Source organism: Pristis pectinata, chromosome 11 (genome assembly GCF_009764475.1).
Source record: "Pristis pectinata isolate sPriPec2 chromosome 11, sPriPec2.1.pri, whole genome shotgun sequence".
Lineage (NCBI taxonomy): Eukaryota > Metazoa > Chordata > Chondrichthyes > Rhinopristiformes > Pristidae > Pristis > Pristis pectinata.
Window position 1 is genome coordinate 24,240,104 of NC_067415.1, and position 25,137 is coordinate 24,265,240.

General features: G+C 40.7%; 1 protein-coding gene across 5 annotated transcripts in view; it reads left to right on the forward strand.

The window, feature by feature from the left end:
• LOC127575827 (stAR-related lipid transfer protein 13-like) overlaps nt 1–25,137 on the forward strand; it is a 425,779-nt gene that overhangs the window by 216,023 nt on the left and 184,619 nt on the right. For 4 of the 5 annotated variants that reach the window (XM_052025973.1, XM_052025972.1, XM_052025971.1 and 1 more), the window contains one exon: nt 5,546–5,579. In XM_052025973.1, coding sequence (XP_051881933.1) covers nt 5,546–5,579 — 34 coding nt within the window. Of the gene's footprint in view, nt 1–5,545; nt 5,580–9,095; nt 9,176–25,137 lie in introns of those variants that run through there. The other variant, XM_052025979.1, reaches the window with a different exon arrangement.

The window sequence follows — 25,137 nt, forward strand, 5'->3', positions numbered from 1 at the left end:
GAACCCCCAGATCCCTCTGGTCCTCCACACTACCCAGAATCCTGCCATTAACCTTATACTCTGCCTTGGAGTTTGTCCTTCCAAAGCGTAACACCTCACACATCTCCAGACTGAATTCCATCTGCCACTTCTCAGCCCAGCTCTGCAGCCTATCAATATCCCTCTGCAATCTTTGACAGTCCTCCACACTATCCACAACACCACCGACATTTGTGTCGTCTGCAAACTTGCTAAACCACCCTTCTACTCCCTCATCCAAGTCATTAATAAATATCACGAGAAGTAGAGGTCCCAGAACTGATCCTTGTGGGACACCACTAGTCACAGCCCTCCAATCTGAATGCACTCCCTCCACCACAACCCTCTGCTTTCTACAGGCAAGCCAATTCTGAATCCATACGGCCAAGCCTCCCTGGATCCCATGCCCTCTGACCTTCTGAAGAAGCCTACCATGTGGAACCTTGTCAAACGCCTTACTAAAATCCATGTAGACCACATCTACTGCATTACCCTCATCAATCTTCCTGGTCACCTCCTCAAAGAACCCTATCAGGCTTGTGAGACATGATCTTCCCTTCACAAAGCCATGCTGGCTGTCCCTAATCAGTCCATGATTCTCTAAATGCTCATAGATCATACCTCTTAGAATCCTTTCTAACAGCTTACCCACCACAGACATAAGGCTCACCGGCCTGTAATTCCCTGGATTATCCCTACTACCTTTTTTGAATAAGGGGACAACATTCGCTACCCTCCAATCTTCCGGTACCATCCCGTGGACAACGAGGACTCAAAGATCCTAGCCAACGGTTCAGCAATCCCCTCCCTCGCCTCGCGGAGCAGCCTGGGGAATATTCCGTCAGGGCCCAGGGGCTTATCTGTCCTAATGTTTTCTAACAGTTCCAACACATCCTCTCTCTTGATATCTACGTGCGGTAGAACATTATCCTCACCAACACTATCCTAAGCATCATCAAGACCCCTCTCTTTGGTGAATACTGAAGAAAAGTATTCATTGAGAACCTCACCCACTTCCACAGCTTCCAGGCACATCTTCCCACCTTTGTCTCTAATCAGTCCTACCTTTACTCTCATCATCCTTCTGCTCTTCACGTACATGAAAAAAGCCTTGGGATTCTCCTTAACCCTACTTGCCAAGGCCTTTTCCTGTCTCCTCCTTGCTCTCCTCAGCCCTTTCTTAAGTTCCTTCCTTGCTATCCTATATTCCTCATGAGCCCTATCTGATCCTTGCTGCCTACACCTTATGTATGCTGCCTCCTTCCTCCTAACAAGTTGTTCCACCTCTCTTGTCACCCATGGTTCCATCACCCTGCCATTCTTTCTCTGCCTCACCGGGACAAATTTATCCCTAACACCCTGCAGGAGATCCCTGAACAACGACCGCATCTCCAAAAATGTCATCCCAATTTACACTCTCAAGTTCTAGCCTAAAAGCCTCATAATTTGTCCTTCCCCAATTAACTATCTTCCTGTCCTCTTTGCTCCTATCCTTGTCCATGTCAATGCTAAAGGTTAGGGAGCGATGGTCACCGTCCCCCAAATGCTCACCCACCAAGAGATCTGTCACCTGACCTGGTTCATTACCTAATACTAGATCTAATATGGCATTCCCTCTAGTCGGCCTGTCAACATACTGTGACAGGAATCCATCCTGGACACACTTAACAAACTGCGCCCCATCTAAACCTTTGGTACTAAGCAGGTGCCAATCAATATTTGGGAAGTTGAAGTCTCCCATGATAACAACCCTGTTATTCTTGCACCTTTCCAAAATCTGCTTCCCAATCTGCTCCTCAGTATCCCTGCTGCTACTGGGGGGCCTATAGAATACCCCCAGTAGAGTAACTGCTCCTTTCTTGTTCCTAACTTCCACCCATACTGACTCTAGAGAGGACCCTTCTTCATTATCCACCCTTTCTGCAGCTGTAATAGTGTCCCTGACCAGTATCGCCACCCCTCCTCCTCTTCTCCCCTCCCCCATCCCTTTTAAAACACTGAAATCCAGGAATACTCAATATCCATTCCTGGCCTGGTGACAGCCAAGTCTCTGCAAAAGCCACAATATCATAGTCCCATGTACTTATCCAAGCTCTCAGTTCATCACCCTTATTCCTGATACTTCTTGCATTTAAGTAAATGCACTTTAGCCCATCCGCCTTACCACTTTTATAGCCTGTACTCTGCTTCTCCTTCCTCAAAGCCTCTCTACATGTTAGATCTGACTTTTCCACATCCACTTCTTCCTCTGACCTACCCCTCTGCTTCCCATCCCCTTCGCAAACTAATTTTATTTAAAGTTTTATTTTAAATTTTATTATTTTAAATAAAGTTAATACCACTGGTAAAAAAAAATTAAATTGTAGCTTTCTGAATGTTCATTGTTGTGAGGTAACAGCTATAATAAAACCCCATTATCACCAGGAAGAAAACTGAATTTTCTGATTTCTGTTCTCTTTAATTTGCAAATGTCCAACAGATTTTTTGTACTTATGTCTTATTTTGTTCCTGTGTTAACTCTATTGGCTGTTAGTCGTAGGCAAGCTATAGTTAATTCAGCAACAAATCTGCTGGATGAACTCAGTGAGCCAAGCAGCATCTGTAGGAGGAAAGAAATTGTCAATGTTTCGGGGTGAAACCCTGCATCAGGACTCAGGACTCACTCAAGTGATTATGTTAAATAAAAGGCAGATGTAAGGCTGTGTTGAGAATACAATTTAATTAGAATGCAAGTAAAATTAAATTCATTAAGTTCAGTAGTGGGTGGCTTAAAGAAATAACGGCTTGGCCTTACCTGGTGGCTGAGCTGAATAAACATTGAGTAAGTGAAGTATGCAGGCATGAATGGCCCCAGATTTGATCTCAAGTCGATGTCGAGGTTTGCCATTTCCATCAGGGCTGTTCTCTGAAATGTTCCAACTGGAAAAAGGATAAGCATTGACAAACCTCCAGGTCCACCTTGAAATCTCCAGGAATTGGTAAATCTCTTGTGTAGTTTTCCACAACCCAGGAGGAAAGACCAGTGCACATTTTTTTTTGAATTGTCAAATTCTTTGAACATTTTCATTTATTAATCGGATTAAACATTGGAGTTGCTAGAAAAGGCTACTTTACTGGACAGGTGCATAGAGGCAGGTGGCCATCTCGGGAAACCTGCAGAAGTACATCTAGCTGGATATCCATTTTGCGAGTGTGTTTGGATGCTGTGATTAGATAGTTACTTGCTATCTAGCCCCACACAAGGAGGCTAGATTGTGAATAACTACATGGGGCATCCAAAATATGAGTGCACCATCAGGGATGGAAGTCTAACCTTCCGCAACATTGCCTCCACCTAAAATTATTGGACGTTTTGTAGTCTCTTCTCACCACAAAATCCATGCTATTTTATCATTTTCTTTGTACTTTAACTCCAATTGCTTGACTCAAGACTGATCATTATAATTCCAGGAATCTTAAAACAGATGGAAACCTGTCAGACCATTGACCTGAGACATTAATTCTGTTTTCCTCTTCACAGATGCTACCCGAGTGCCTGAAGATATCTAGCATTTCCTGTTTTAATGTCCATGCCAAGTTTTTATTACCTTATTACTTACAATCATAATGTGTTTATCATTTACTTTAAAACCATCACTAAGAACCCTGATTTTGCAAGCATCAAGGATTAAGGCTTGTACTTTATTGGAAGTTTACAGTATACATGTTTCTGGTAAATCTGATGTAGCAATGACAAACCTCATTCTACAGCGGACTTCTCAAGTGGAAACCAATACATTTTTGAACAGCTTCATTGGTGTAGAGGAAAATAAAGAGGGAGTGGTCTCAACAAAGACCAGTAGGATCTGTACAGACTAAACAGATTAAAGGCAGACTGACAAAACAAGGTTTTGAACCCTGAAGGTTCTGTGACTAATTTTTTCTGTGCAAGTTTTTTGTGGTTGGGAATCCCACACGCTGACTGTGATCTGAGTGACTGAATATGACAGAAGTGGGAAATATTAAATTCAGCACTGTGTGGAAAGCTTTTGGGAAAAAGATGATGCCATGGGATAAGAGGATAAACAAGTACTGTTTGAACTACTTCAAATCAGTTCTTCTTTGGGTAATTTCTATAAACAAATAAAAATATAACATCATTGTGGAGTAATTACATTAATTCAGTTTGTTACTATTAGTATTTTTATTCATAACTACGCTGCATTGTCCCTGTATTTTCTGTATCTTTTGCCTGTGAAGTTTTACCTGTGAAGCTTTATTTGATTTAAAGTTAATCATGCTTTTGTAGTTGTGCCTTATCCAATACATAGCATGAGTTGTGCAGGACTCTTCCAGGTTAATTCTTTCAGATGGTGTTCCTACAGATATCAGAATATTTATCTTCAACGTTGTACTTCGGGAACCCTCATTTGGCAGATTCCTCAGGTATCAACTGAATCAAACTGGAATGTCCTGAAATTAGGTTGACATCCAGACAGGATACTTGTGTCCAGTTAAGAGTCATTGAGTAATACAGCATGGAAACAGGCCCTTTGGCTCAACCTGTCCATAGTGCCCACCAAGCTACTCCCATTGCTCTCTCTAAACCATTCCTATCCATGTGCTTATCATGATGTCTTTTAAGTGCTGTTATTGTACCTGCCTCAACCACTTTCTCTGGCAGCTTATTCCATGTATATACCACCTTCTGCGTGAAGAAGGGACCTTTTAAATTTTTCATCTCTCACCTTAAACCTACATCCTCTATTTTTTCATTCCCCTTCCCTGGAAAAAAGACTATGTGCATTCACCCCATCTATACCCCTCATGATTTTATACACTTCTATAAGGTCACCCTTAAATCTTCTACATTCCAAGGAATAAAGTCCTAGTCTGTCCAACCTCTCCCTATAATTCAGGCCCTTGAGTTCTGACAGCATCCTCTGCACTGTCTCCAGTTTAATGATGTCTTTCCTATAACAGGGTGACCAGAACTGTAACAATACTCCAAGTGGTCTCACCACTTACCTGAATTGAAAGCCATTTGCCAATCCTCGGCCCACTTACCTAGCTGATCAAGATCCCCCTATAATTTTTGATCTGGCCCATTGTAATGTGTAGGCGAAGTTCTTTAGCCTTGGTTGTGGACCCATCTTGGAAAAAGTACTCCAAAGATTGGAAAGATATCAGAGTTGACTACATCCATCTCAACTGTTCTTTGCTGTGAAGTGCTCTAAGGGAGAAAACAAAGGCCGATCTCTGAAATTATCAAGTATTCCCTGTGATTAATATTTTCTTCCTAACCTTGCACTATCCATATTTAATGATTTGGGAATGGGACAGTTAACATTTAACTGTCTGTCTCAGTCATCTTGGATTGGATTAGTTAAGCATTTATGACCGTTCTTTTTGCCCAGTGTCTGTCTCATAGTTTCAGTGTTTGCCAGGACTGCACTGGACTTCAGGATTGTCTTCAGCTGTGTTAGCTTTCAAGCTCATCTGGACCATTGTCGGGTTAAATTGAAAGTTCTATTTTTTTCTCTTTTAGGCACTGCCATTGAAGTTGAGCCAGGAGACAGCTGGTGAGTTTGACTTCTTTAGAGTCTCACAGTCTGAGCACATTCCCTTAGATACAATAACATCTAATGGGTTTTGCATGTGACAGTAAAAGTGCAGCCATTTCACTGCAGGTTTGTGCTGGATGGTATTGAGAGAATTTGTTGTGTCAATTTTCCACCCAGTAGTAAAGACTTCAAAAGCAGAACTGTTCTTTTCTGTTGAATTATGGGTTGTAAAGCATTTTGAGACTAACTGAAATAAGAACACTCTAGAAAATTCTAGCATTGCCTTTTTGTTTCATGCTTACTTAAATTGTACAACTTACACCCTTTTCTACCACTTTGGTGGAAATGATTGTGACTAATTATTGCATTGCAACCCTTACTGAATTTCTTTTTATTTATAAGATGTAAATGTCTTAATATGACAATTTGCAGTTGATAAAAGAAAGTATTAGCGTGGTCCTAATTCACGGACTAAATACTGCAATTTGTAGAAAATGCTCCTGTGTTTTAAATTATCCAAAGTCTATAATAATTTCTAGCTTGACAGAATCAGGACAGGATTTCTTATGTGCCATTTTGACTGAATTAAACTGGTGGATGTTTTTCTTTTATACACTTTTAGAGGCTGAAAACTATCTTAAGGTTTCCTGCACTCCATCAGCATTTATATCCTGGTACTACATCTGCTGAACACATTTCAGGGAACCTCTTACTCAGATTCTGTGTTTTATGTTTACCTTATAATCTCACATAATAAATTAATTAATAGAAAAAGAATGAAGTGCATCTCGTGGTTTAACTTGCCTATCATGTATAGCAACATTGTTGACTGCGCGAGTCTCAGCTGCTTTACATTGGTTTGCACCCCATTTATCTGCTTGAGAGGCAGGGCTGAAACATAACAAAGGCATCGCCTCCAAGGGCACTGAACAACACACTGGGAGGTAAATTTCTTCCCTTGCTGCAGAAACAAAGTGCCAGAGGTGATGACATTTGCTGCTGGGATTTCCATGTATTTTTGGCTTTGGATAGATTGAGTTTTCAGCTCAGCTATGCAGGCAAGCAGTCCCATTTTATATAATTGCCCTACGTAGACAATCTCTTAACCATAATGAGCTTTACACAATTTCAACCTTTGGGCAATTGCAGTAATTCTTGTGTGATCATTGCTGCTCTAAATTCCAGGTCTCAGCAGTGGCACCATATTTTCACTGGAAGGAATTCAGCATTATAACTGGTGTAAATTTCACTGAATGGTTCAGTTCCATTATGGTAATTAATAAGTAATGTTTCATCAGGTCAAACTGACCATTAAAGAGATTGTTGCAGGCAACCTGATCATGATCTTACATTAATGAGAAACAGATATGATCGATTCTGCACAAGAGTGAACAATATAGTACAGTGCCTGAAACACTTTTAGGTTCAGATTCTAAATCCAGCTTAGACTGATGAGGTAGATTGGGTGCCCTGTCTGCTTGCAAAAAATCTGCTATATGAAAGGAGTTTAGGCTGTCTCAATCCACTTCCTCCCTTTCAATCCAACTCAGTTGTTGCACTGTGTTTGGACCCATGGTGATAAGTTAATTGACAATTTCATTCAGAAAGGCCACAGGAATGCTGTAGAAAATTGAAAATAAAAGTCTCATACTAACACAGAAGAGTTTGATTTTCTGAGGTTGATTGGAGCAGGGGGATTTTTGTATTCGCTAGGCTATACTATTCCTGGGAATGTGCAATACTAACATTGAGTTTGTTAAAGGGATGGAGTTTCATCCACCAGTTATCGCCTTAATAAACACAAAAAATAAAAGCCATAAAAAGACCTTGTGCATGTTCAAAGCAAAGTATCCTTCTGCCTAGTACAGATGAAATTATCTCCCTAACTCTATCTTCAAATGTGTATTATTCGCTCCAGGGCCTTTTATAGCTATTTTTATGAGGCTCCTTCTCCAATCCTACAGCTGGCTGCTGCAGACCTCCTGTAGATTTTCTCCATGATTTTCCACTGGCATTGTGTCTGCATGAAAATGGAAATAGTCAAATGAGATATGAATGGAAAAGCACTTACAATATATATCTCATAATTAACACCAGAGCAATGCTGGGCACAAGTAACTCATTTATGCTTTAGATATTCAGGATTGTTATGGGGAGCAGTAGGCCTCAGAGAGTGGGCACCCATGGAAATTAGGCATTACAATCCAGTCCAGTTTCGTCCTCAACAATGGTTAGTGGTCTAACAGTAGTAGTTTTGTTTTATTTAGTTTTGGTATCTCTGGCAAGGTCTGCATTTATGGCCTAATTGCCTTCCAGAAGGTTATGGTGAACCTGCTGCAGTCCTTTTGCAGAAAGTACTCGTCCAGTGCTGTTGGGCTAGGAGTTCCAGGATTTAGATCCAGCAACAATGAAAATCAGTAATATGTTTCCAAATCAGGATGGTATGGGACTCAGAGGGAAAGCTGCAAGTGTTCCCATGCACCTGCTACCCTTGACATTCTTGGCACTCAGGTCATGGGTTTGGGAGGTGCTATTGGGTCTGGGCAAATATGTTGATGGCACACACTGCAAGTAACATCCAATCATGGGTTGCATGGCTTTGGACATCTCAATGTGTGTCCTGAGTCCTCTGTGTGTTAATTAATCAGACACAGAGAATGTGGAACGAAAATAACAGAATACATTGAACTCACATGGTTCCTCCCCAATTTTTAATTACATTCAATTTTTCAATGAAGTTTGAATGTGTGGCACACAAAAAAACATGATGCTAGATGATCCAATTGTATGGCATTTGTGAGGAAGCAAATCCCTTGGTGCTTTTCACAATTTATTTTTTTCATTTTAAATTTCCAACAAGCAAGTATGTTGAAGATTTACTGTGTAAAGTCATATTTACACAACTGGGCATTTTTAACAACTCCAGTGCTCTCGATTTTTAAACAAATTAAATAATTCATAACAAAATTCCAGAAATTTACTATAATAGTAGTCAATATTCTGCCCTTTGTTCCATCTGAACCACAATCAAATAGAAGGAAAATTATGCACAGCCTTGCATATCAAAAATGAATTCACTGCTTATTTACAGTTCTTGACAATTGATTTGTAACCAAATAACTGTACAATTTACAGAGTCACAGTGTTGAGTTACAATTCAGTTACAATTTGCCATGGGCTAATAGGGTTATTAATCACAGTGACCTCCTGTTACTTCTTAGGCCCAGCATCTCACACGAGCTAAGTCTTCAATTTGAATCTAATGTACTAAGTGATGAGTGAAGCAAATCACCACAGCTTATTTCAGTTTATCCCATTGTGCATGGCAAACATTCAGAGGAATGTCAACACTTCGATACCTAACTTCCCACTCAGTCTAATCGTCCTCCCGTGCAAACATTCCCAAACAGTTCAGGTTACTCGACTGTCACTCCAACTTTGAATAAGGGTTTACAATTAACTAATCATAATCATTAAGTTGTTTAGAAACATTGATATGTGATAGCTGAGAGAAGGCAGCCTGGTAACTTTAGAACTTAGTGTTTACTGCCTCTCCAAGGTAGCTCTGTTTCAGTACCAGCACTGCCAGAGATGTTCCTGTTTCTTGGAATTAGGTGAGTTTCAGTATTGTCGTAGGCTTTGGGATTTTTTTTTGCCTGAAATGATTTGTATTTAAACTCTTATTTAAGCAAAGTGAATTTACAGAATTGTTTTATAAACCATTGATTTATTAATTGAAATGCATATGCACTAGACATTGGGCTGGATCCCTACCACAGTTGCTATCTGCCTGCACATCCCTGGGCCAGCTGTGGGAGGCTGATCAAATTGATCCTGGAATACGGTGTTGGTCTTCTTACCTAAAGAAAGATATACTTGCCATCTTAAAATAAGGGGTAGGAAATTTAGGACTCAGATAGGAGAAATTTCTTCACTCAAAGTTTAGTGAATTTTTTGAATTTTTCACCCCAGAGGGTTGTAGAAGTTTAGTCCCAATGTTTAACTGGGTGAAATTTTTGCTGAGCCAATACTGGATGCTGAAAAATCTGGCAGAAAATTTTGAGACCATGACGGGATAAAAATAGGGGTACTTATGTACAAAGCAAAGCTGCATTTTCAGAAGATGTTGCATAGAGACAGTTTGTGGTGGAGGAAAAGGAGGGGGCCAAGGATAGAACTTTGGGGGACACTAAAGTTAATGGCATGGACAAAGGTACCAGGCAACTGCATTTCTACCCAGGTGGACAATGGTGGAGATACGTTGCAGGAGGATGGTGTGGTCAGCCTTGTCAATGACTGCATATGGGCAAAAGAGAAGAGGAGCAATAGACTGCCTTTGTAACATTCGCATGGGTCATCATTAGTGGCTGATAAGATTGGATATATACTTAAAAAGGAAACATTTACTGGGAAATCTGGAAAAAGAGGAGAGTGGGACATTTGAGCAAGGACCTCTAAAGGGCCAGCAGGGCACTATAGGTCAATTGGCCTGCGATTGTTCTCTGCTATTCAACAGATCTTTGGATCTTTATTAGTGTATGGTTCTACCATTTTAATGGGTTCAACACTGCCTCATAGTTAGGATGACTGAAAAAAAACTAGGGAGAAACACTGCAGGCACCATGAGTTCCAGCATTTGAGGTTCACAGGCTCATTCCATCTGAATAATTTCTTAGCCTGGGGCCAAGCTCAGTTTTGCAGCACTGGCAAGTATTTCATATCAACAGGTCTGAACAGCTGTAAATTCGATCTAGTAACTTGAGCATATGACATCAAAAGGAAACTTACTGCCTCACCAGAACCCGGAGATATGTTGGGAATTATTTAGCCACTACACTGGGATGAGATGAGGCAGGAGCATACTCACCTGCAGGTCATGTTGAAATAAGTGCACATGCTCACATTGCAGAATCCAGTCTTTTATTAAGTGGCATAACAGGGTAATGACCAGTGCAAGAAAAGGTAGTACTCACAAATCTTATGCTCACAGGGCAAAGTTAACTGATTAAATATTGTATTGAATGTTATACTGCACTACTGCAGTTCAAATTTACTATCTGGACAGAGAACAACAGAGTAGCAGTATATCATCGTAATTACCATTATGGAAAAATTCCCTAATGTGGTATGCTTGGCATTGCCAGATTAGCTTTGGAAAGAATGTCTGGTACATTATTGATAGTTAAAGAATAGAATATTTCCTAAAATACAAAGTAATACGTATGTCATAAAGGTGTTCGAAATATCATTACAGGGCTAATCGGATAGAAGTGAAAAGTCAGAAAATGGAAAATCATATCAGTGTGGTCTATGCACAATAGGATCGCTGATTACACAGGGTGTGACCGGGAGTGTATGACATGATGTAAAAATGTGAATTGCTTCATTCCTCCCAAATAGTATAAATCATCCATGCTGCTACTGAAAGGAAACAGAATTAATGGAGCACATGCTATATAACTAAATTTATGTAATCTCCCTAATGCCTAATTTACATTTGTTCAAAATTGGAATGTAACAATTGCAGGAACTGCACAGGCACTCTTTAAATCCTAAAAACTTAACTCACAACTAAGAAATAAAACCAAGAATTATTACCAAAATAAATAAGCTTCCTGGAATGATATTCAAGAAATTAGTATGTTCATGATTTTACCTTCATCTGTATGATTGCTGGAGATGACTATGTTGACTGGAACTGAATACTAATCTAAGAAGATGTGGGGTTTCTGATGTGCAGGAGTTAAGTTGATGATGCTGCAAGCTGCTGCTAAATGATGCTGCATTGCAGTAGAGAGAAGTCCTTGGATGTCCTTGCTGATCCGTGAATGTAGTGAAAGAGGAACTGCTGTGATTTCAGTAGTTCTGGAATACAGCAATGCATGATATCTTATTTGAAAATAAGTTATCTTGAGATGTTTTTGTTCCTTAAAATCTGATATATTAAGTATATGAAAAGAAGCTAAAAAAAAGGCAATAAGGAACTTACTGTCCAATGTCAGATTTCAATTAATATTGATTGGTGTAAAGGATTACTAATGTTACATATTTCGTCAGAGAAGAAACACATTTTATTTAATTTTATTAGCAGGCAAGCCATAATAACCCATGATGGTGGATAAAAAAGTTGGACACCAACAGTCAGGAGGTTCTCTTTGTTACTGATAAATAGTGGGAGATTTTATCTGCTGGCTTAAAAACATGACACATGAAGAAGGTGATGAAACTTGAGACAAGGAGTTGGAATGTCATGGAATAATTTCCATATGGCACTAAGGACAATAAATAGAAAATGTAATTTGTAACATAGCCCTCAGTGAAAGAATCAGATTCCTGTCTCTTTATTGAAACAAATGTATTAATGGATTGCAAATTCCTAGTATCTTAACAATTACCTCAGAGTAAAAATTAAATGTTTGCCTACCAAATTATGCTACAGTTGCAACTGTAGTTCTGATTCTTTGTAGAATATTTTGAACAATTAGTGCTGCCTCCTCACACTCCATTGCAAGTATTTGAAAATGTTAGTTAGATAGGCTATTGTGGTGTTTGTATGTATCACACAGTCCACAGTGGGGTAGATTTTCACGTTGACTGCAGTTTGAGTGCAGTCTTGATGTACAGGTCTTTAGGTGAATTCTAAAGCTGATTGCACTCATATTTCATGCAGGTATCAGTCATTTCTTCACCTCCCTGCAAGCTTTGGACATCAGTTGTATCTATAATCTAAAATCAGAAGGATCAACATTTAGTCAAAATTTGAATCCACTTTAAAGTGTAACTCATAACCGACAGCATCCAATTCAGGACAATTGGCCTTGTGGATATACTTGCCCTGTTTTGTATGCTATCACTTCTGGACCATGATGAATGTGTTTGTCGAACATTGTGGACTACCATAGTTAGTTCACTCAAAATAAAAGAAGTTAACCACGTTTGCCTCTCAGATTTGCCTATTTTCAACTGGCTGTTGGCTCCTGCCTCATTACTATACAGCCAATCTATTATCAGAATCTCTCCATGATCTACACATTGTTTGGATGTGAATGACCTCCAACCTGTCAAATTACCCTCACAGACCACCCCCAGAATCCACACTACACCACCCCCCTCCACTGCCCCAAACGTCTCATACCAGTGGAATTACCCAGCTATTTCTCTGCAGGACAGCAGTAATTCCAAAGTTTGCAGACTTGTGTCAGAATCAGAATCCAAACAAAAATAGAAGATGGTATTCAGCTTGTAAAAACAAGCAATGTCAGAGAAAATTTTCACAAGGTGATGCAACTGAAATCTTCCTCTCATGAACATTTGACATCCCAGGACACATTCAAAGAAGAACCTCTCCTCATGCCTCAGTGTACATAGGATTTTTTGAGGCAGTGTACTTCAAAGAGCCAAATATGGCCTGTAAAAGAAGATACGAAAATAGATATCAGAATGGAAGGTTGGCTGTGTTAAAATGAATAATTTGAAACTGCATTGGCATTTTACAGAAAATGAAATATTTATTACATAGCACTGTTTTTATGCACTTCAAGATGCAACTTTTTAAATAAACCAGATCAATAAATGCATCTGGTATTTGTGTGCCAGCAGCTTATTCCCACAATTAGATCCTCTGTGCCTATCACAATGGCATGCAAATACATGGAGGTTGCTGGCCAGTGTAATAATGTTAAACAGCATGTAGTGTTCATTTTGATGGCACCGGTGCAAACTCCTGTCATGCATTTGAGGCTTGCAAGGGCCTTGAACACTGAATGAGATCTTAAATGTTTAATCATTCATAATGTTTAGGGTTGATATCAATAGATTTCTGGACGCAAAGGGAAGGCTTGAGGTGCCTTATAAACAATTCCCACACCTAAATTATCATGTACTTATGTTCATATGGAACTGACCTTCAGCCATCAGAAAATTAGCATTAACATTATTATGTAGGAGTACTGTATACAAATGCTTTTGTTGCTATGGACTGTTTTTGCTTGTCATCCATTTGACAATTGTGTAACATGTTATATAAAAATATTTTTTCTGTTCACTCAGTTATCAGATTAAGTGCACAGTTAATAAGGTCATTGTGTTGATAACCAGAGTTTAAAATGCTTTCATCTTCAAAAGACTGACAAATGATAATGTAGAAGTATATACAGTGGAATGATTAATGTTTCCAATATAATCAAAATTTCAGAAGGATCAACATTTAGTCAAAATTTTAATTCATTGTTTCCCTTTATGAAATTGCAAGAGTAAAGCAATGTGGTTGGATTCTTGTGGAGAGCAGTTTAATGTTGATGTCCTCCTGTCTAAAGGAACAAATGAATGTAGCTGAAGTTCTTTGGTTCACTGGTGACTTCATAACCCCAAGGGACTGGTTACAAGGAGCGACATCCAGTGAAATACTGAACGCTGAAGGTCATCCAGTCTCCACGCAGCTCAGCAGTTTTACTGCATTGCCATTAATTTGGAATGTAGCCTCTCCTGTGCATTGTTACAACTGGTTTTATTTGCTCTCTCAAATACATAGGCAAGTGTAGGGAATGATAAATAATCTCAGTGCCACCCGCACATTAAGGCATGCAGTACAAAGCTACTGACATAAATGTCTGCAATGTAATAGAAATGCACAGATTCTGTCAAGCCAGTGAGAGCCAAAACAGGAAGTTCTGGAATTTTCTGTGATGGATCAATGTTTATAATCAAATGTGTCTGGAACAAATTTCTTATCACAATCTAGTAATTATTCAGTAGCCTTGGCAACGTAGTAACCACAGCATTTCAAATCAGTTCGCTGCAGAACGGTCACAGCTCCAGTTTTAAAGCTGCAGGAAGGCTGCGTCACTTCTGTATCTGATGGTTCCACTGAAATCCGTCATTCACCTTAAGGTGTGGGGGTAGAGGGAAAGGAAACTGGAAGAGACAAGGTGCTGAAAAGGACAGAAAGCAAGCTGTCAGGCAATTCTTCTTGGTCCAATGGCACTTCCTATTCACTGATCATAGACTAACATCAACAGGATGCACAAGACACTAAGCAGAAGTACAGTCATTATAAGGAAGTATTAGTATTGGTATTGGTTTATTATTGTCACTTGTACCAAGGTACAGTGAAAAACTTGTCTTGCATACCGTTCGTGCAGATCAATTCATTACCCAGTGCAGATACATTGAGTGCATTGAGGTAGTACAGGTACAGAGTACAACAGAGTAGAAAGTAAAGTGTCACAGCTACAGGGAAGTGCATTGCAGGTAGGCAATAAGGTACAAGGTCATAACAAGGTAGATTGTGAGGTCAAGAGTCCATCTCGTCATATAAGGGAACCATTCAATAGTCTTATCACAGTGGGATAGAAGCTGTCCTTGAGCCTGGTGGTATGTGCCCTCAGGCTCCTATATCTTCTGCCTGATGGGAGAGGAGAGAAGAGAGAATGACCCAGGTGGGTGGGGTCTTTGATTATGCTGGCTGCTTCACCAAGGCAGCAAGGGGTATAGAGCAAGAGAGCGAGAAGTAGAATAAGACTTAAGGAGACTGAGAACATATGGACCTACTATCTGCCTTAATTGCCAGGATGCACCACCTCAAGGTCTGGGGAGATTCTCTAGTTCACATTGTCACAATGCTGTGCTGTTTCAGACATTTCTAAGTAGCTGCTAATGGTGTGAAGGAAAATTATATCTACCCTATCAAACTTGTTAATAGCACTGGGCCAGAAGATATGGGTGTGAGCCTTCCACAGATCATGAAAGTCTCTAGATGCAGGCTCCACAATGGATCTCAGCAGAGGCCAGTGCATATCCTTTCACCCAATATAATGGCTGCCTAGCAGTTCATAGTTCTAGGCTAAGGGAACTTTGGCCTGAGATTTATTCCTACCACCGCTCCCCCACCCCCAATGGAAAGAACCATGTTTTGAGAAGACAGAAGGACAGAAGATTTTCTTGAGGCTTGGTGTGAATGGTAGGATACAACATCCTGTAGCCAAATTTCTGTACCTTACAGTGCAATCCCAACTGACGGAGGTTAGACCTAAAAGTTATTAATGTATTATCTTAGAAATCTTTCCCTCATGATCAGGAACACATTTTTAATCTTTCAAGCAGAAAGTACCTTGATGGTAACACATTACTTGCACTGACAGCTAAAAGTTATTTTTTTGCAGTGAGTAAATGACATCAGTGAATACCATGCACTCAGAACAATGCATTACTCTTCTGAGAACCTGTCTTATTCACCTCAAAAATAGATCTCTGGTATTTGTCTACCTCTGAAATAAAGTTATAAATCAACATTAAATTGTTTTCAGGCTGATATATTTATTTCTGTAGATGCTCAGCATATATTTCAGACAGTATAACGCACTTTGGATCAAGTGTTGTTCTTCACATTTGCTTCTGATCAAGAGGTAAATTCACAGCCTCTGAAATTCAACAATAAAATTGGAATGTTCTGCAGATACTCAGCAGGTCAGGCAGCATCTGGAGAGAGAGAAACAAGTCAACTTTCCCTGTTTATCTGTCTCTTCACTTCTCTCTTTCTGTTTACACTGCATCCAACCAGATTGGCTGCCATTAACAAACCTTTATCACTCTCTCTAAATTGACACTAATCTGTATTATCCATTTTTTCTTAGTCTGCACCCTATCACAGGCATTTCTTTTATTGCCCCGACTTTTCCTCTTTAAGTCATCACTCCCTTTTAAATTTTCCCAGTTCTGAGGAGAAATCACCAACTTGAAAATTTAACTCTGTGGCTCTCTTTGCAGATGCTGCTCAGTATTTCAACATGTTCTGGGTTTTTTATCAGATTTACTGCATGTGCAGATTTTTGCTTCCCAGTACTATAAGTTCATTTGAGTAGGACTCTCATCTTCTAGGATTGCAGATCCAGACATGGGGATAAAGGTTGGACTTCTTTATGCCAATTGTGATGTCCTGTGCCACAAACATGTCAAAAGACTCCAACATAAATTGGATGATATTGATCAGTTAGTAAGATGGGCAGGGCAATGGCAGATAGAACTTAATCCTGGGAAGGCTAATAAGTGTATGACATATACAATGAATAATCGGGTCTTAGGAGGTATTGAGGAACAGAAAGACCTTGAGGAACAGAAAGACCTTGGTGAACAAGTCCAAGGGTACTTGAAGGTGGCAGCACAGGTAGAAAAGGTAATGAAGAAGGCATATGGAATGCTTGCCTTCCCAAGGCATTTTACAGATATATTTAATATCAAGAGGGTAGCAGGGGAAAGGATAGGTCTACTCAAGGGCAAAGGAGGGAATTTATGCCTGAATTCAGAGGAATTGGGTGAGGTACTAAATGAGTACTTTGCATTGGTATTTACAAAGGAGAAGGATATAGATGATAGTGAGATCAGCGAGGGGTATTTTGATATTCTAGGGCATTTTGATATTAAGGAGGACAAGATTTACTTGCATTTGGAAAGGCATGGACTGATTAGGAATAGTCATCATGGCTTTGTGCAGGGGAAGTCCAGTCTCACAAACTTGATTGAGTTTTTTGAGGAGGTAATGGAAATGATTGATGAAGGTAAGGCAGTGGATGTTGTCTACATATACCTTGGTAAAGCATTTGACAAGGTCCCTCATGAGAGGCTGATCCAGAAGATTGAGTCACATGGGATCCACAATGAGTTGGTAGGTTGGATTCAAAATTGGCTTGGTCATAGAAGCCAAAGAGTAGTGCTGGAAGGATGTTATTCTAACTGGAGGTCAGTGATGTGGTGTTCCACAAGGATCAGTGCTGGGACTTCTGTTGTTTATTATATAGACAAATAATTTGGATGAAAATGTCAGCGGTCTGATTAGCAAGTCTGCAGCTGACACAAAAATTGTGGATAGTGAGAAAGATTGTCTAAGAATACAGCAGGATATAGATCAATTGGAAATTTGGGCTGAGCTTAATCTGGACAAGTGTAAGGTGTTGTATTTTGGGAGGTCAAACGTAAAAGGAAAGTAAACAGTAAGTGGCAGGACCCTTAGGAGCACTGATGGACAGAGGGATCTTGGGGTGCGAGCCCATAGAAAGTGGCAACACAACTGGATGGAGTGGTAAGGAAGGCGTATGGCATCCTTGTCTTCATCATTTGGGGCATTGAGTAGAAAAGCTGGGAAATCATGTTTGGTCAGGCCACACATGGAGTACTGTGTGCAGTTCTAGTCCCCACATTACAAGAAGGATGTGGAGAGGGTGCAGAAGAGGTTCGCCAGGATGTTGCCTGGATTGGAGAGTATTAGCTATAAGCAGAGGTTGGACAAACTTGGATTGTTTTTGCTGGAGGCTGAGAGGCAACTGATAGAAGTATACAAAATGATGAGAGGCAGAGACAAGGGACAAGGTCACTCTTTTTCACAGAGTGGATTTCCAGGATGGAAATGTCAGATATTAGAGTGTGTAACTCTGAAGTGAGGGGGGGGGGGGGGGGGGTGGGGTTTAAAGGAGATTCAGGAGGGAAGTTTTTTTACACTGAGGGGTGGTAGGTGCCTGGGCTGTGCTGCCGGGGGAGGTGGTAGAAGGAGATACAATAGCAATGTACAAGGACCATTTAGCTGAACACGTGAACAGGCAGGGAATATGGGCAGGCAGATGGGATTAGTTTAGTTTGGCATCATGGTCGACACAGCAATCGTAGGCCAAAAGGCCTGTTCCTGTGCTGTTTTATGTACTATGTTCTATGCCTTTATTATCTGGGACATAGAATATAACAGCAGGGAGGTTATGGTACAACCTTATAAAACGTTGGTTAGACCACAGCTGCAGTACTGTATGCAGTTTTGGTTGCCACATTATAGGAAGGATGTGATTGCACTGGAGAGGATTCAAAGGAGATTAACCAGGATGATGCCTAGGATGAGGAGAGACTGGGTCGACTAGATTTGTTTTCCTTGCAGCAGAGAAAGCTGAGGGTGAGGGTAGGGGGTGGGGTGGGGGTGCAGGTGGCAATAAAGGCATGAAAAACAATGAGGAGCATGATAGAGTGGATAGAGGAAACCTTTCCCATAACAGAGGTATCTAAAACTAGAGGGCAGCAATTTAGAGTAAGGGGTCAGAGGTTTCAAGGAGATTTGAGGAAGAACTGGCCAAAATAACTTTCAAGATTGCAGTCTTGTAAAGGCTGAAACAAGCATTCAGCACCTGTGGGATGTTTGCACCAAACACTGCTCTGATGACAGTGCCAAAAAAATTTAAAGAAGTCAAGAAGGCATTGTCAGTATCTTGATGGGAAGATGATCCATTTCCTCCTGAATCTTTGCCTTTGGCTATGGACCTTTTGGAGGTTATGTTGCTATTGAAGAACTCATTTTGAGAGTTGCCATTTGACATTGGTATCCTGGATTTTCAGACACAGCTCCAAAGTTGCCGTCAGTATTCTGAAGGGGTAACTTATTCACTTCTGGTCACAAATTCCACATGCAACAATGATGCATTTTCCATTTCGGATATCGCCTGCCTCACCGAGGTCCCCAGTTCCCCTCTGTGACCCCCGATCATTGCACAACTCAATAAGCAATTTCAGGTTCCGTAACCAACCTCCCCGCACCCCCCACAGAATCCCTTCAACCCCAACCCACATCGTCCAGCAATCAACATCTAAACTTAGCAAATATCTCAACCAGTCATCGTGCTCCTGGCACCATTAATCAGATGATCCCTGCCCCAACATGCCATCTATTCTCCAACCCTCCTTCCCTGCCCTTGACCCCCCTCCCTCATGATCCTCAGCCGTGGACTTACTGGTTTTCCTCTGTGTGCTCTGTACAGGCAGGCAGGAAGGGCAGCCCTTACACTGCGTAAGGTCAATGCTGCAGGACTCCACACCTTGGGCCTCTGCTGCTGCTAAATTCTTAATCAGCAGGCCCACAATCAAAAGAGTCGTTGGCACATCCCACAATGACAGATTAATGAGTGCTGTGGGCTTCAATGAGTTTCTAGGCCAACAGTCCTTGCATAAGGATCCTTTTACTCACTAAAATTATTAAGCAATGTTAGAATTCCTTCATTTAGTTTCACCATGAATAGTTGGCCAGCAATTCTAATTCCTGGGTGTGATGTCCTGTTCATCGTTCCTCTGTGTTAATATGATTATCCTGTTCATGGGTGTGAGATTCCTGTCATCATTTCCTAAGTTTAAACCATACACTTTAATCTAGATCAAAAACTGTGAGGTCTCTTTCATCATTTCCAGAACTCAGTTGACAACAAACAATTCAGTTATCTTCATATAAAACACCAAACCCTTGAGCTCACCAATAGATAGTCAGTAATCAGACTGCCCAGTGTAATTGCCAGCTTTTCCCACAGCTATTAGTTGAATGGGGGTGTTGTTATCTGGGTGTGCCGTCACTGACATCTTTCCAGTGATAGTTCTGTGATACATTCCTGTCAACAGTTTATTTTTGCTAACTGTTAGTTATCCACAGTCACTTGAGCCTAAGTTAGTAGAATGTAGATTCCTTGCTGACATGTTGGATAAGGATCTGTGACAGAGGCAGGTTATTGGAATTCTCTGCAAAGCCTAAGCAAAGTGTAGAATAAGATCCTATCATTTCAGAGTAAAGAACCTGAGATAATTCCATGGAAATCTCATTTATTATCCATTCCATTGCTAACTTTTAAACTGGTAATTTTGTTTTTAGAGAAGATCCATAGTGTCATTTCTTTATTTACTGTGCAATCAATGCATTCGGTGACTTGTAAAGAATATTTCATTCCTTATGCAAATTAGATGGATAAATGCGACTTGATGTGATTATTTCATTTTATTAATGTTATGTAAAACCATTTTATATAGAGATAGAGCTGGCAGACTAATTTCAATTATAAAGGCTTGCTTTTAAGCACATCCATTTCAATGTAAACCAGCAGAGACTGCTGTTGAAATTATTGCCTCCATTAAAATAGCAGGCAAAGTGAGGTCATATGTTAGTCCAATAATTTTGCCAGTAGTTACATCTGATGCAGCATAGTAGCATTTTTACAAGTGACTGCAGGATCTTTTAATCTGGCTGCATATCCAGTTTATGTGTTTCCATTGTTGTCAAGTTGATTTCTTTAAAGACTGCCTCAAGATCAGAGTCTGAGAGAACAAAGTGGGCCTAAGCTATGAATCCCTCTACAAATTAGAAACACCTGATTGTTATTGATTTCAGCAAAGGGAGTGCCCATCTTTTCAACTGAAAGGCACCTTCCAATGAAAAGAGAATAGCAAACTTTTTGAATAAAGTCTTCAACTATGTGGGCAGACTCTTTGTGGGTATCAGGAGGACACCAAAGGCAAGTATACCCACTTTTGAACAGGCTGTTGCTATTGGTGAATGGCAGTCCAAACCCTGCAACTTGATGTGATTGATTTAAGCTTTTGCACCATGTGGTTATCAGGTGATTGGGGGCTCAGAGCTCAGTTAATGGCTTCAGGGGCTTAGCAGTTATGCTGTGGTCTGAGCTTTGGAGAAGGGGGGGGGGGTTGGACAAGGACCTGATCTAGGGTAATCAGAGGTTTGGGGTATAGGGTATTTAAGGGTCAGGGCCTCAGGGGACTGGAGGGGTGATGGGAGGGGGGGGGGTGGTTGTGGCCTGGGCTTCAGGGTATTGTGGCTTGGTTCTCAAACCATGAGTCTGTGGGGAGGGAAGGTGCACCCTGGGACTTGGGGGATTGGAGTTTTGGAGGGTTAGGGGTTTTGAGGCCTGGGCTTTGGATAATTGGAAGGTCAAGGGATTGGGGCCTGAGCCTCAGGTAATTGGAGGGCAGGGGATTGCCCATGGGCATCATGGGATAAGGGAAGGTAGTTGCGGATTGGTTGTCGGGGGGGGGGGGGGCGCTGACAAGAACAATTAAAGATAAGTGATGGGAGCTCGAGTCCAGCAGATTCTTTCTTCCCTCATGATGTTCCAGCAGGAGTACTGCACGGGGAATGACATCATGCCGTGCGCCCCGAAATGGAAATCACATTATGGCTCAAGAGCTCCTGGAAACCAATGGGCAAGTTTCCAGAGTGACGCAAAAGAAGCGGGAAACAATCAATATTGCACGTTGTTCCAGTAAATAAAACTTTTCAATTTCATGGCATTAATTTTAAAAAATTTATGTGATTGAATTTTTAGGTGTTGACATTTAGACCTCCCTACCCATCATGGGTGGATGTAGAATGTGCTAGAAGATGATCCTTGCATCCATTGGGCAGAATGTGGCCTGTTGCGCACAGAATATTATTGTCTGAAGTGCAACTAATCACCAGATACAGCCTGTACTGAGAGTTACTTGCTGCCTGAGAACATTTGACACTCCCTTGTGTACTGGAGGATGTTAGCCATGTTTTTAACTCACCCATAGGGCTATGGAGTCAACGTGTGCCTGGGGACTGAGCCCTGGGGGTGGCTACAAATTAGCCCTCAGGCTTCACCTGTGTACTTGGGGTGAGATGAAGCAAGTTGTCGGAAGGAAGAGTACCATACATTAATCACCTTGACATGAGTGTTGGAAGGAAACAGTGGGAGGGAGGCCAGCAGTGACGATAGGAGTGCTCTGGAACCAAGGCAGTAGCATACTTTTCCTGCACAGAAAAATGTTACAAGAGGCACGAGGCCCCTGATTTACTTAGATAAAAAACCTAGTACAAGTTTTAAGCAACCACCTAAAATTCCTGGAGGTGCAACTGGTAAGTTGCCAGTGCCCCAGATGCCTGGACCGACTGGGCTCAGGCTGTTTCAAGGCTGAATTGGAGCATACAGTGTCTGCCTTACACTTGCAGGAACAGGTGCAGCCATTGTATTTGTGTTCCAGCATGCGCACCCAACATAGTCTCAGCAACACAACTGAGGCGTGTTGAACAATATTCACTCATGATTGAGGTATAATCCAGTAGTTCAGTTGCTGCCAGCATCGTTTGTGAGTACAGGGGAGAAGGTGCTTGCAAGTGACCCAATGGTATAAGTGCAAGTCGGGGATCAAGGCAAAATTCCTTAAAATCCTGAAGACCAGCGTACAATAAATGTTTCTGTATGTGTCTAACAACTTGCTTAATGAATGGAAGACACAGAAGAAAGATAGGTCACTCAGTCTCTTGAGCTTCTTACAAAAACGTAATTAGATCACAGCTGATCTACATTTTAATTTCACCTCCTCAGCTTAGTCTTGCCAAATATCTCATCAATCTCAGTTTTGAAATGTTCCATTGACCTAACCTCAGCAGGTTCAAGGAAGAGAGCTCCAGATTCCCACCATTCTTTGTGTGCAGAGTGCTTCCTGATATCATCCCTAACAGACTGGTTCTTATTTTAAATATTTGGCACACCTCTCCGATGTGGAATCGCTGACAGACTCAATATGGTGTCATTCAGGCACAGTGCCATCTCACAGCAGCCTGGCTTGAAGGAGGAAAATTATTGCAAACATTGCAGGAAAAGGTCTGAGAACTAGTTCCACATTGAGAGTTGTTTTTCTGACAGTGTTATTACATTAAATTCCTCTGCCATAAATGTTTCCATAATCATTTATTTACTTGTATCATGAAATGCTGGAAACAGAATCTTTTTGTTTCTTTCAGAGAATGTTTTACTGGATGTATCTGTAAATATTAACATTCACTTTTCTTATGCTGATTAAAGCTTTGACAGATTTTTTTTTAAATGCTGACACAGTTTCATTTGAATTCTGCACTGAAATCCTGCACCAAAATCCCAGACAGATGGCTGTGCGGCTGCTTTTCATAGAATTTGGTATTTACAAGATTGTAAATCCTGCTCTTGTTTAAGACATTTGACCATCACACAAATTGTTATTTTTGTAACTGAATATATCTTATAATTAACAGTTTTGTCAATGAATTCTCATCTTAAAAAGAATATCTATTTAAAAACACTGTTTTAAAATTTCAAAACTGAATTGCTTTAGTCTTTAATATGTAAGCATTTTTATATTTGTAACCATTTATAATAATGATGTTCTTTATATGTTGCTCATTTTTCTTAGAATTTAATTAGACCCGTATAATTTAGACCATGCTACTGTTTAAATGTCCCAAAGGCTTAAGTATTTTCAATTACATATGCGATTAAAAGCTGCAACATGAAATTAAGGTTCTAATCATTCGCCTTTTATACCACCCTGCCACCATAGACCAGTAAATAACACAATCCAGCCCCCGCCCATACTGTTTCCAAGGCTGAACATATCTTTTGCAGACCTGTGGCCTTGCAGACCAGAGGCCTTGCTGGTACAGACACCCCAAAAGCTGGAGTTGTCAGCAGCGACAACTAAGCCTCAGGTGGCGAATCCAGAGATTCCAGCTCCTGGAAACCTTACTATAGCTGCTGCTAAAGTCATTGAACTGTTTTTCACAGCCTTTGATGATGTATATGTTTAAAAACAGTTCAAAAATGTAAATAATATCTTACAAACTATAATGAATTTACTTATAGGCACTGGAGATTAATTTAAAACATTTAGATTAAATAGAAAAAGTGGAAAAAGCTACTTATCTGCTCATGCCTTTCCATTCAACCCCATTAAATTTGAATGGCATCATGCTACATGCACCTCCATGGCTGGCTCCAGCTGAATGCCAAATATAGAGTCCAGCAACTTAGCCATCAGCTCAGGCTGGGGTTACTTCACCCCTGGATTCAGTGCCATGTATAGCAGCAAACTGGAAGGTCAGGTCCTGCTCATTCCTACTTTCTACAATGCAACATACGAGAGTGGAAGTCAGCACACTGCAGTTATCCTTTGGTTCACTACAGAACTGCAGCTGAAGAGAAGCACAACCCTACCAAATGCGGCTGTAGGTAACCCTTGTGTTGGCCAGGCCAAGCATAACCTGCCATCTATAGAATAGCTTTCTCAAACTCTTCTTTGGCTGGGGCCAATTCTCACCTTGGTGGTAGTCACATTTGCCTTTAAGCTCTGTTGCAGGCTGTTAAATAAACCTATTTTAAATTAAGTTCACCTAAGGGATCATCATTAAAGCTGTAAAATCAGGAAAAAAAATTCTGCCTTGAAGTCATTGACGTCCAGAAAGGCCAGTTCAATTGGTGGCATGCAGTTGGCCAGTTATTGCATGTGTGAATCCTTGTTATAAATGCACTTGCTAAATATAGGAAGCCTGTGGCCAGTGGTATACATCAGACACTTGTGCAAGGACCCTTGCTCTTTCTTATAACCATTGATGATCTGGATGTGAATACAGGTGATATGATTAGTAAGTTCACAGCTGACATGAGCCTGTTAAGAATACCGGTTTAGCAACAACTGGAGTATAGTGACAATCAGGTCACTGCACTGATGGAAATGTAAGTGTCTTAGAGAAGGTATAGGGATTATATACTAGAATGATTCCAGGGATGAGTGATTTTAGCTACATTTATACTTTTAAAAACAGATTTGTTCTCCTTGGAGCAGAGAAGGTTGAGAGGTGATTTGACAGCAGCATATAACATCATGGGTTTGATGGGGAAAAGGGGAAACTTTAGCAGCTGGTTCAAGATCAGATTTGATTTGGGAGAATGTAAGGAGACTGGTTATAGTCCGGAACTCACTACGTTAGGGGTGCTAGAAA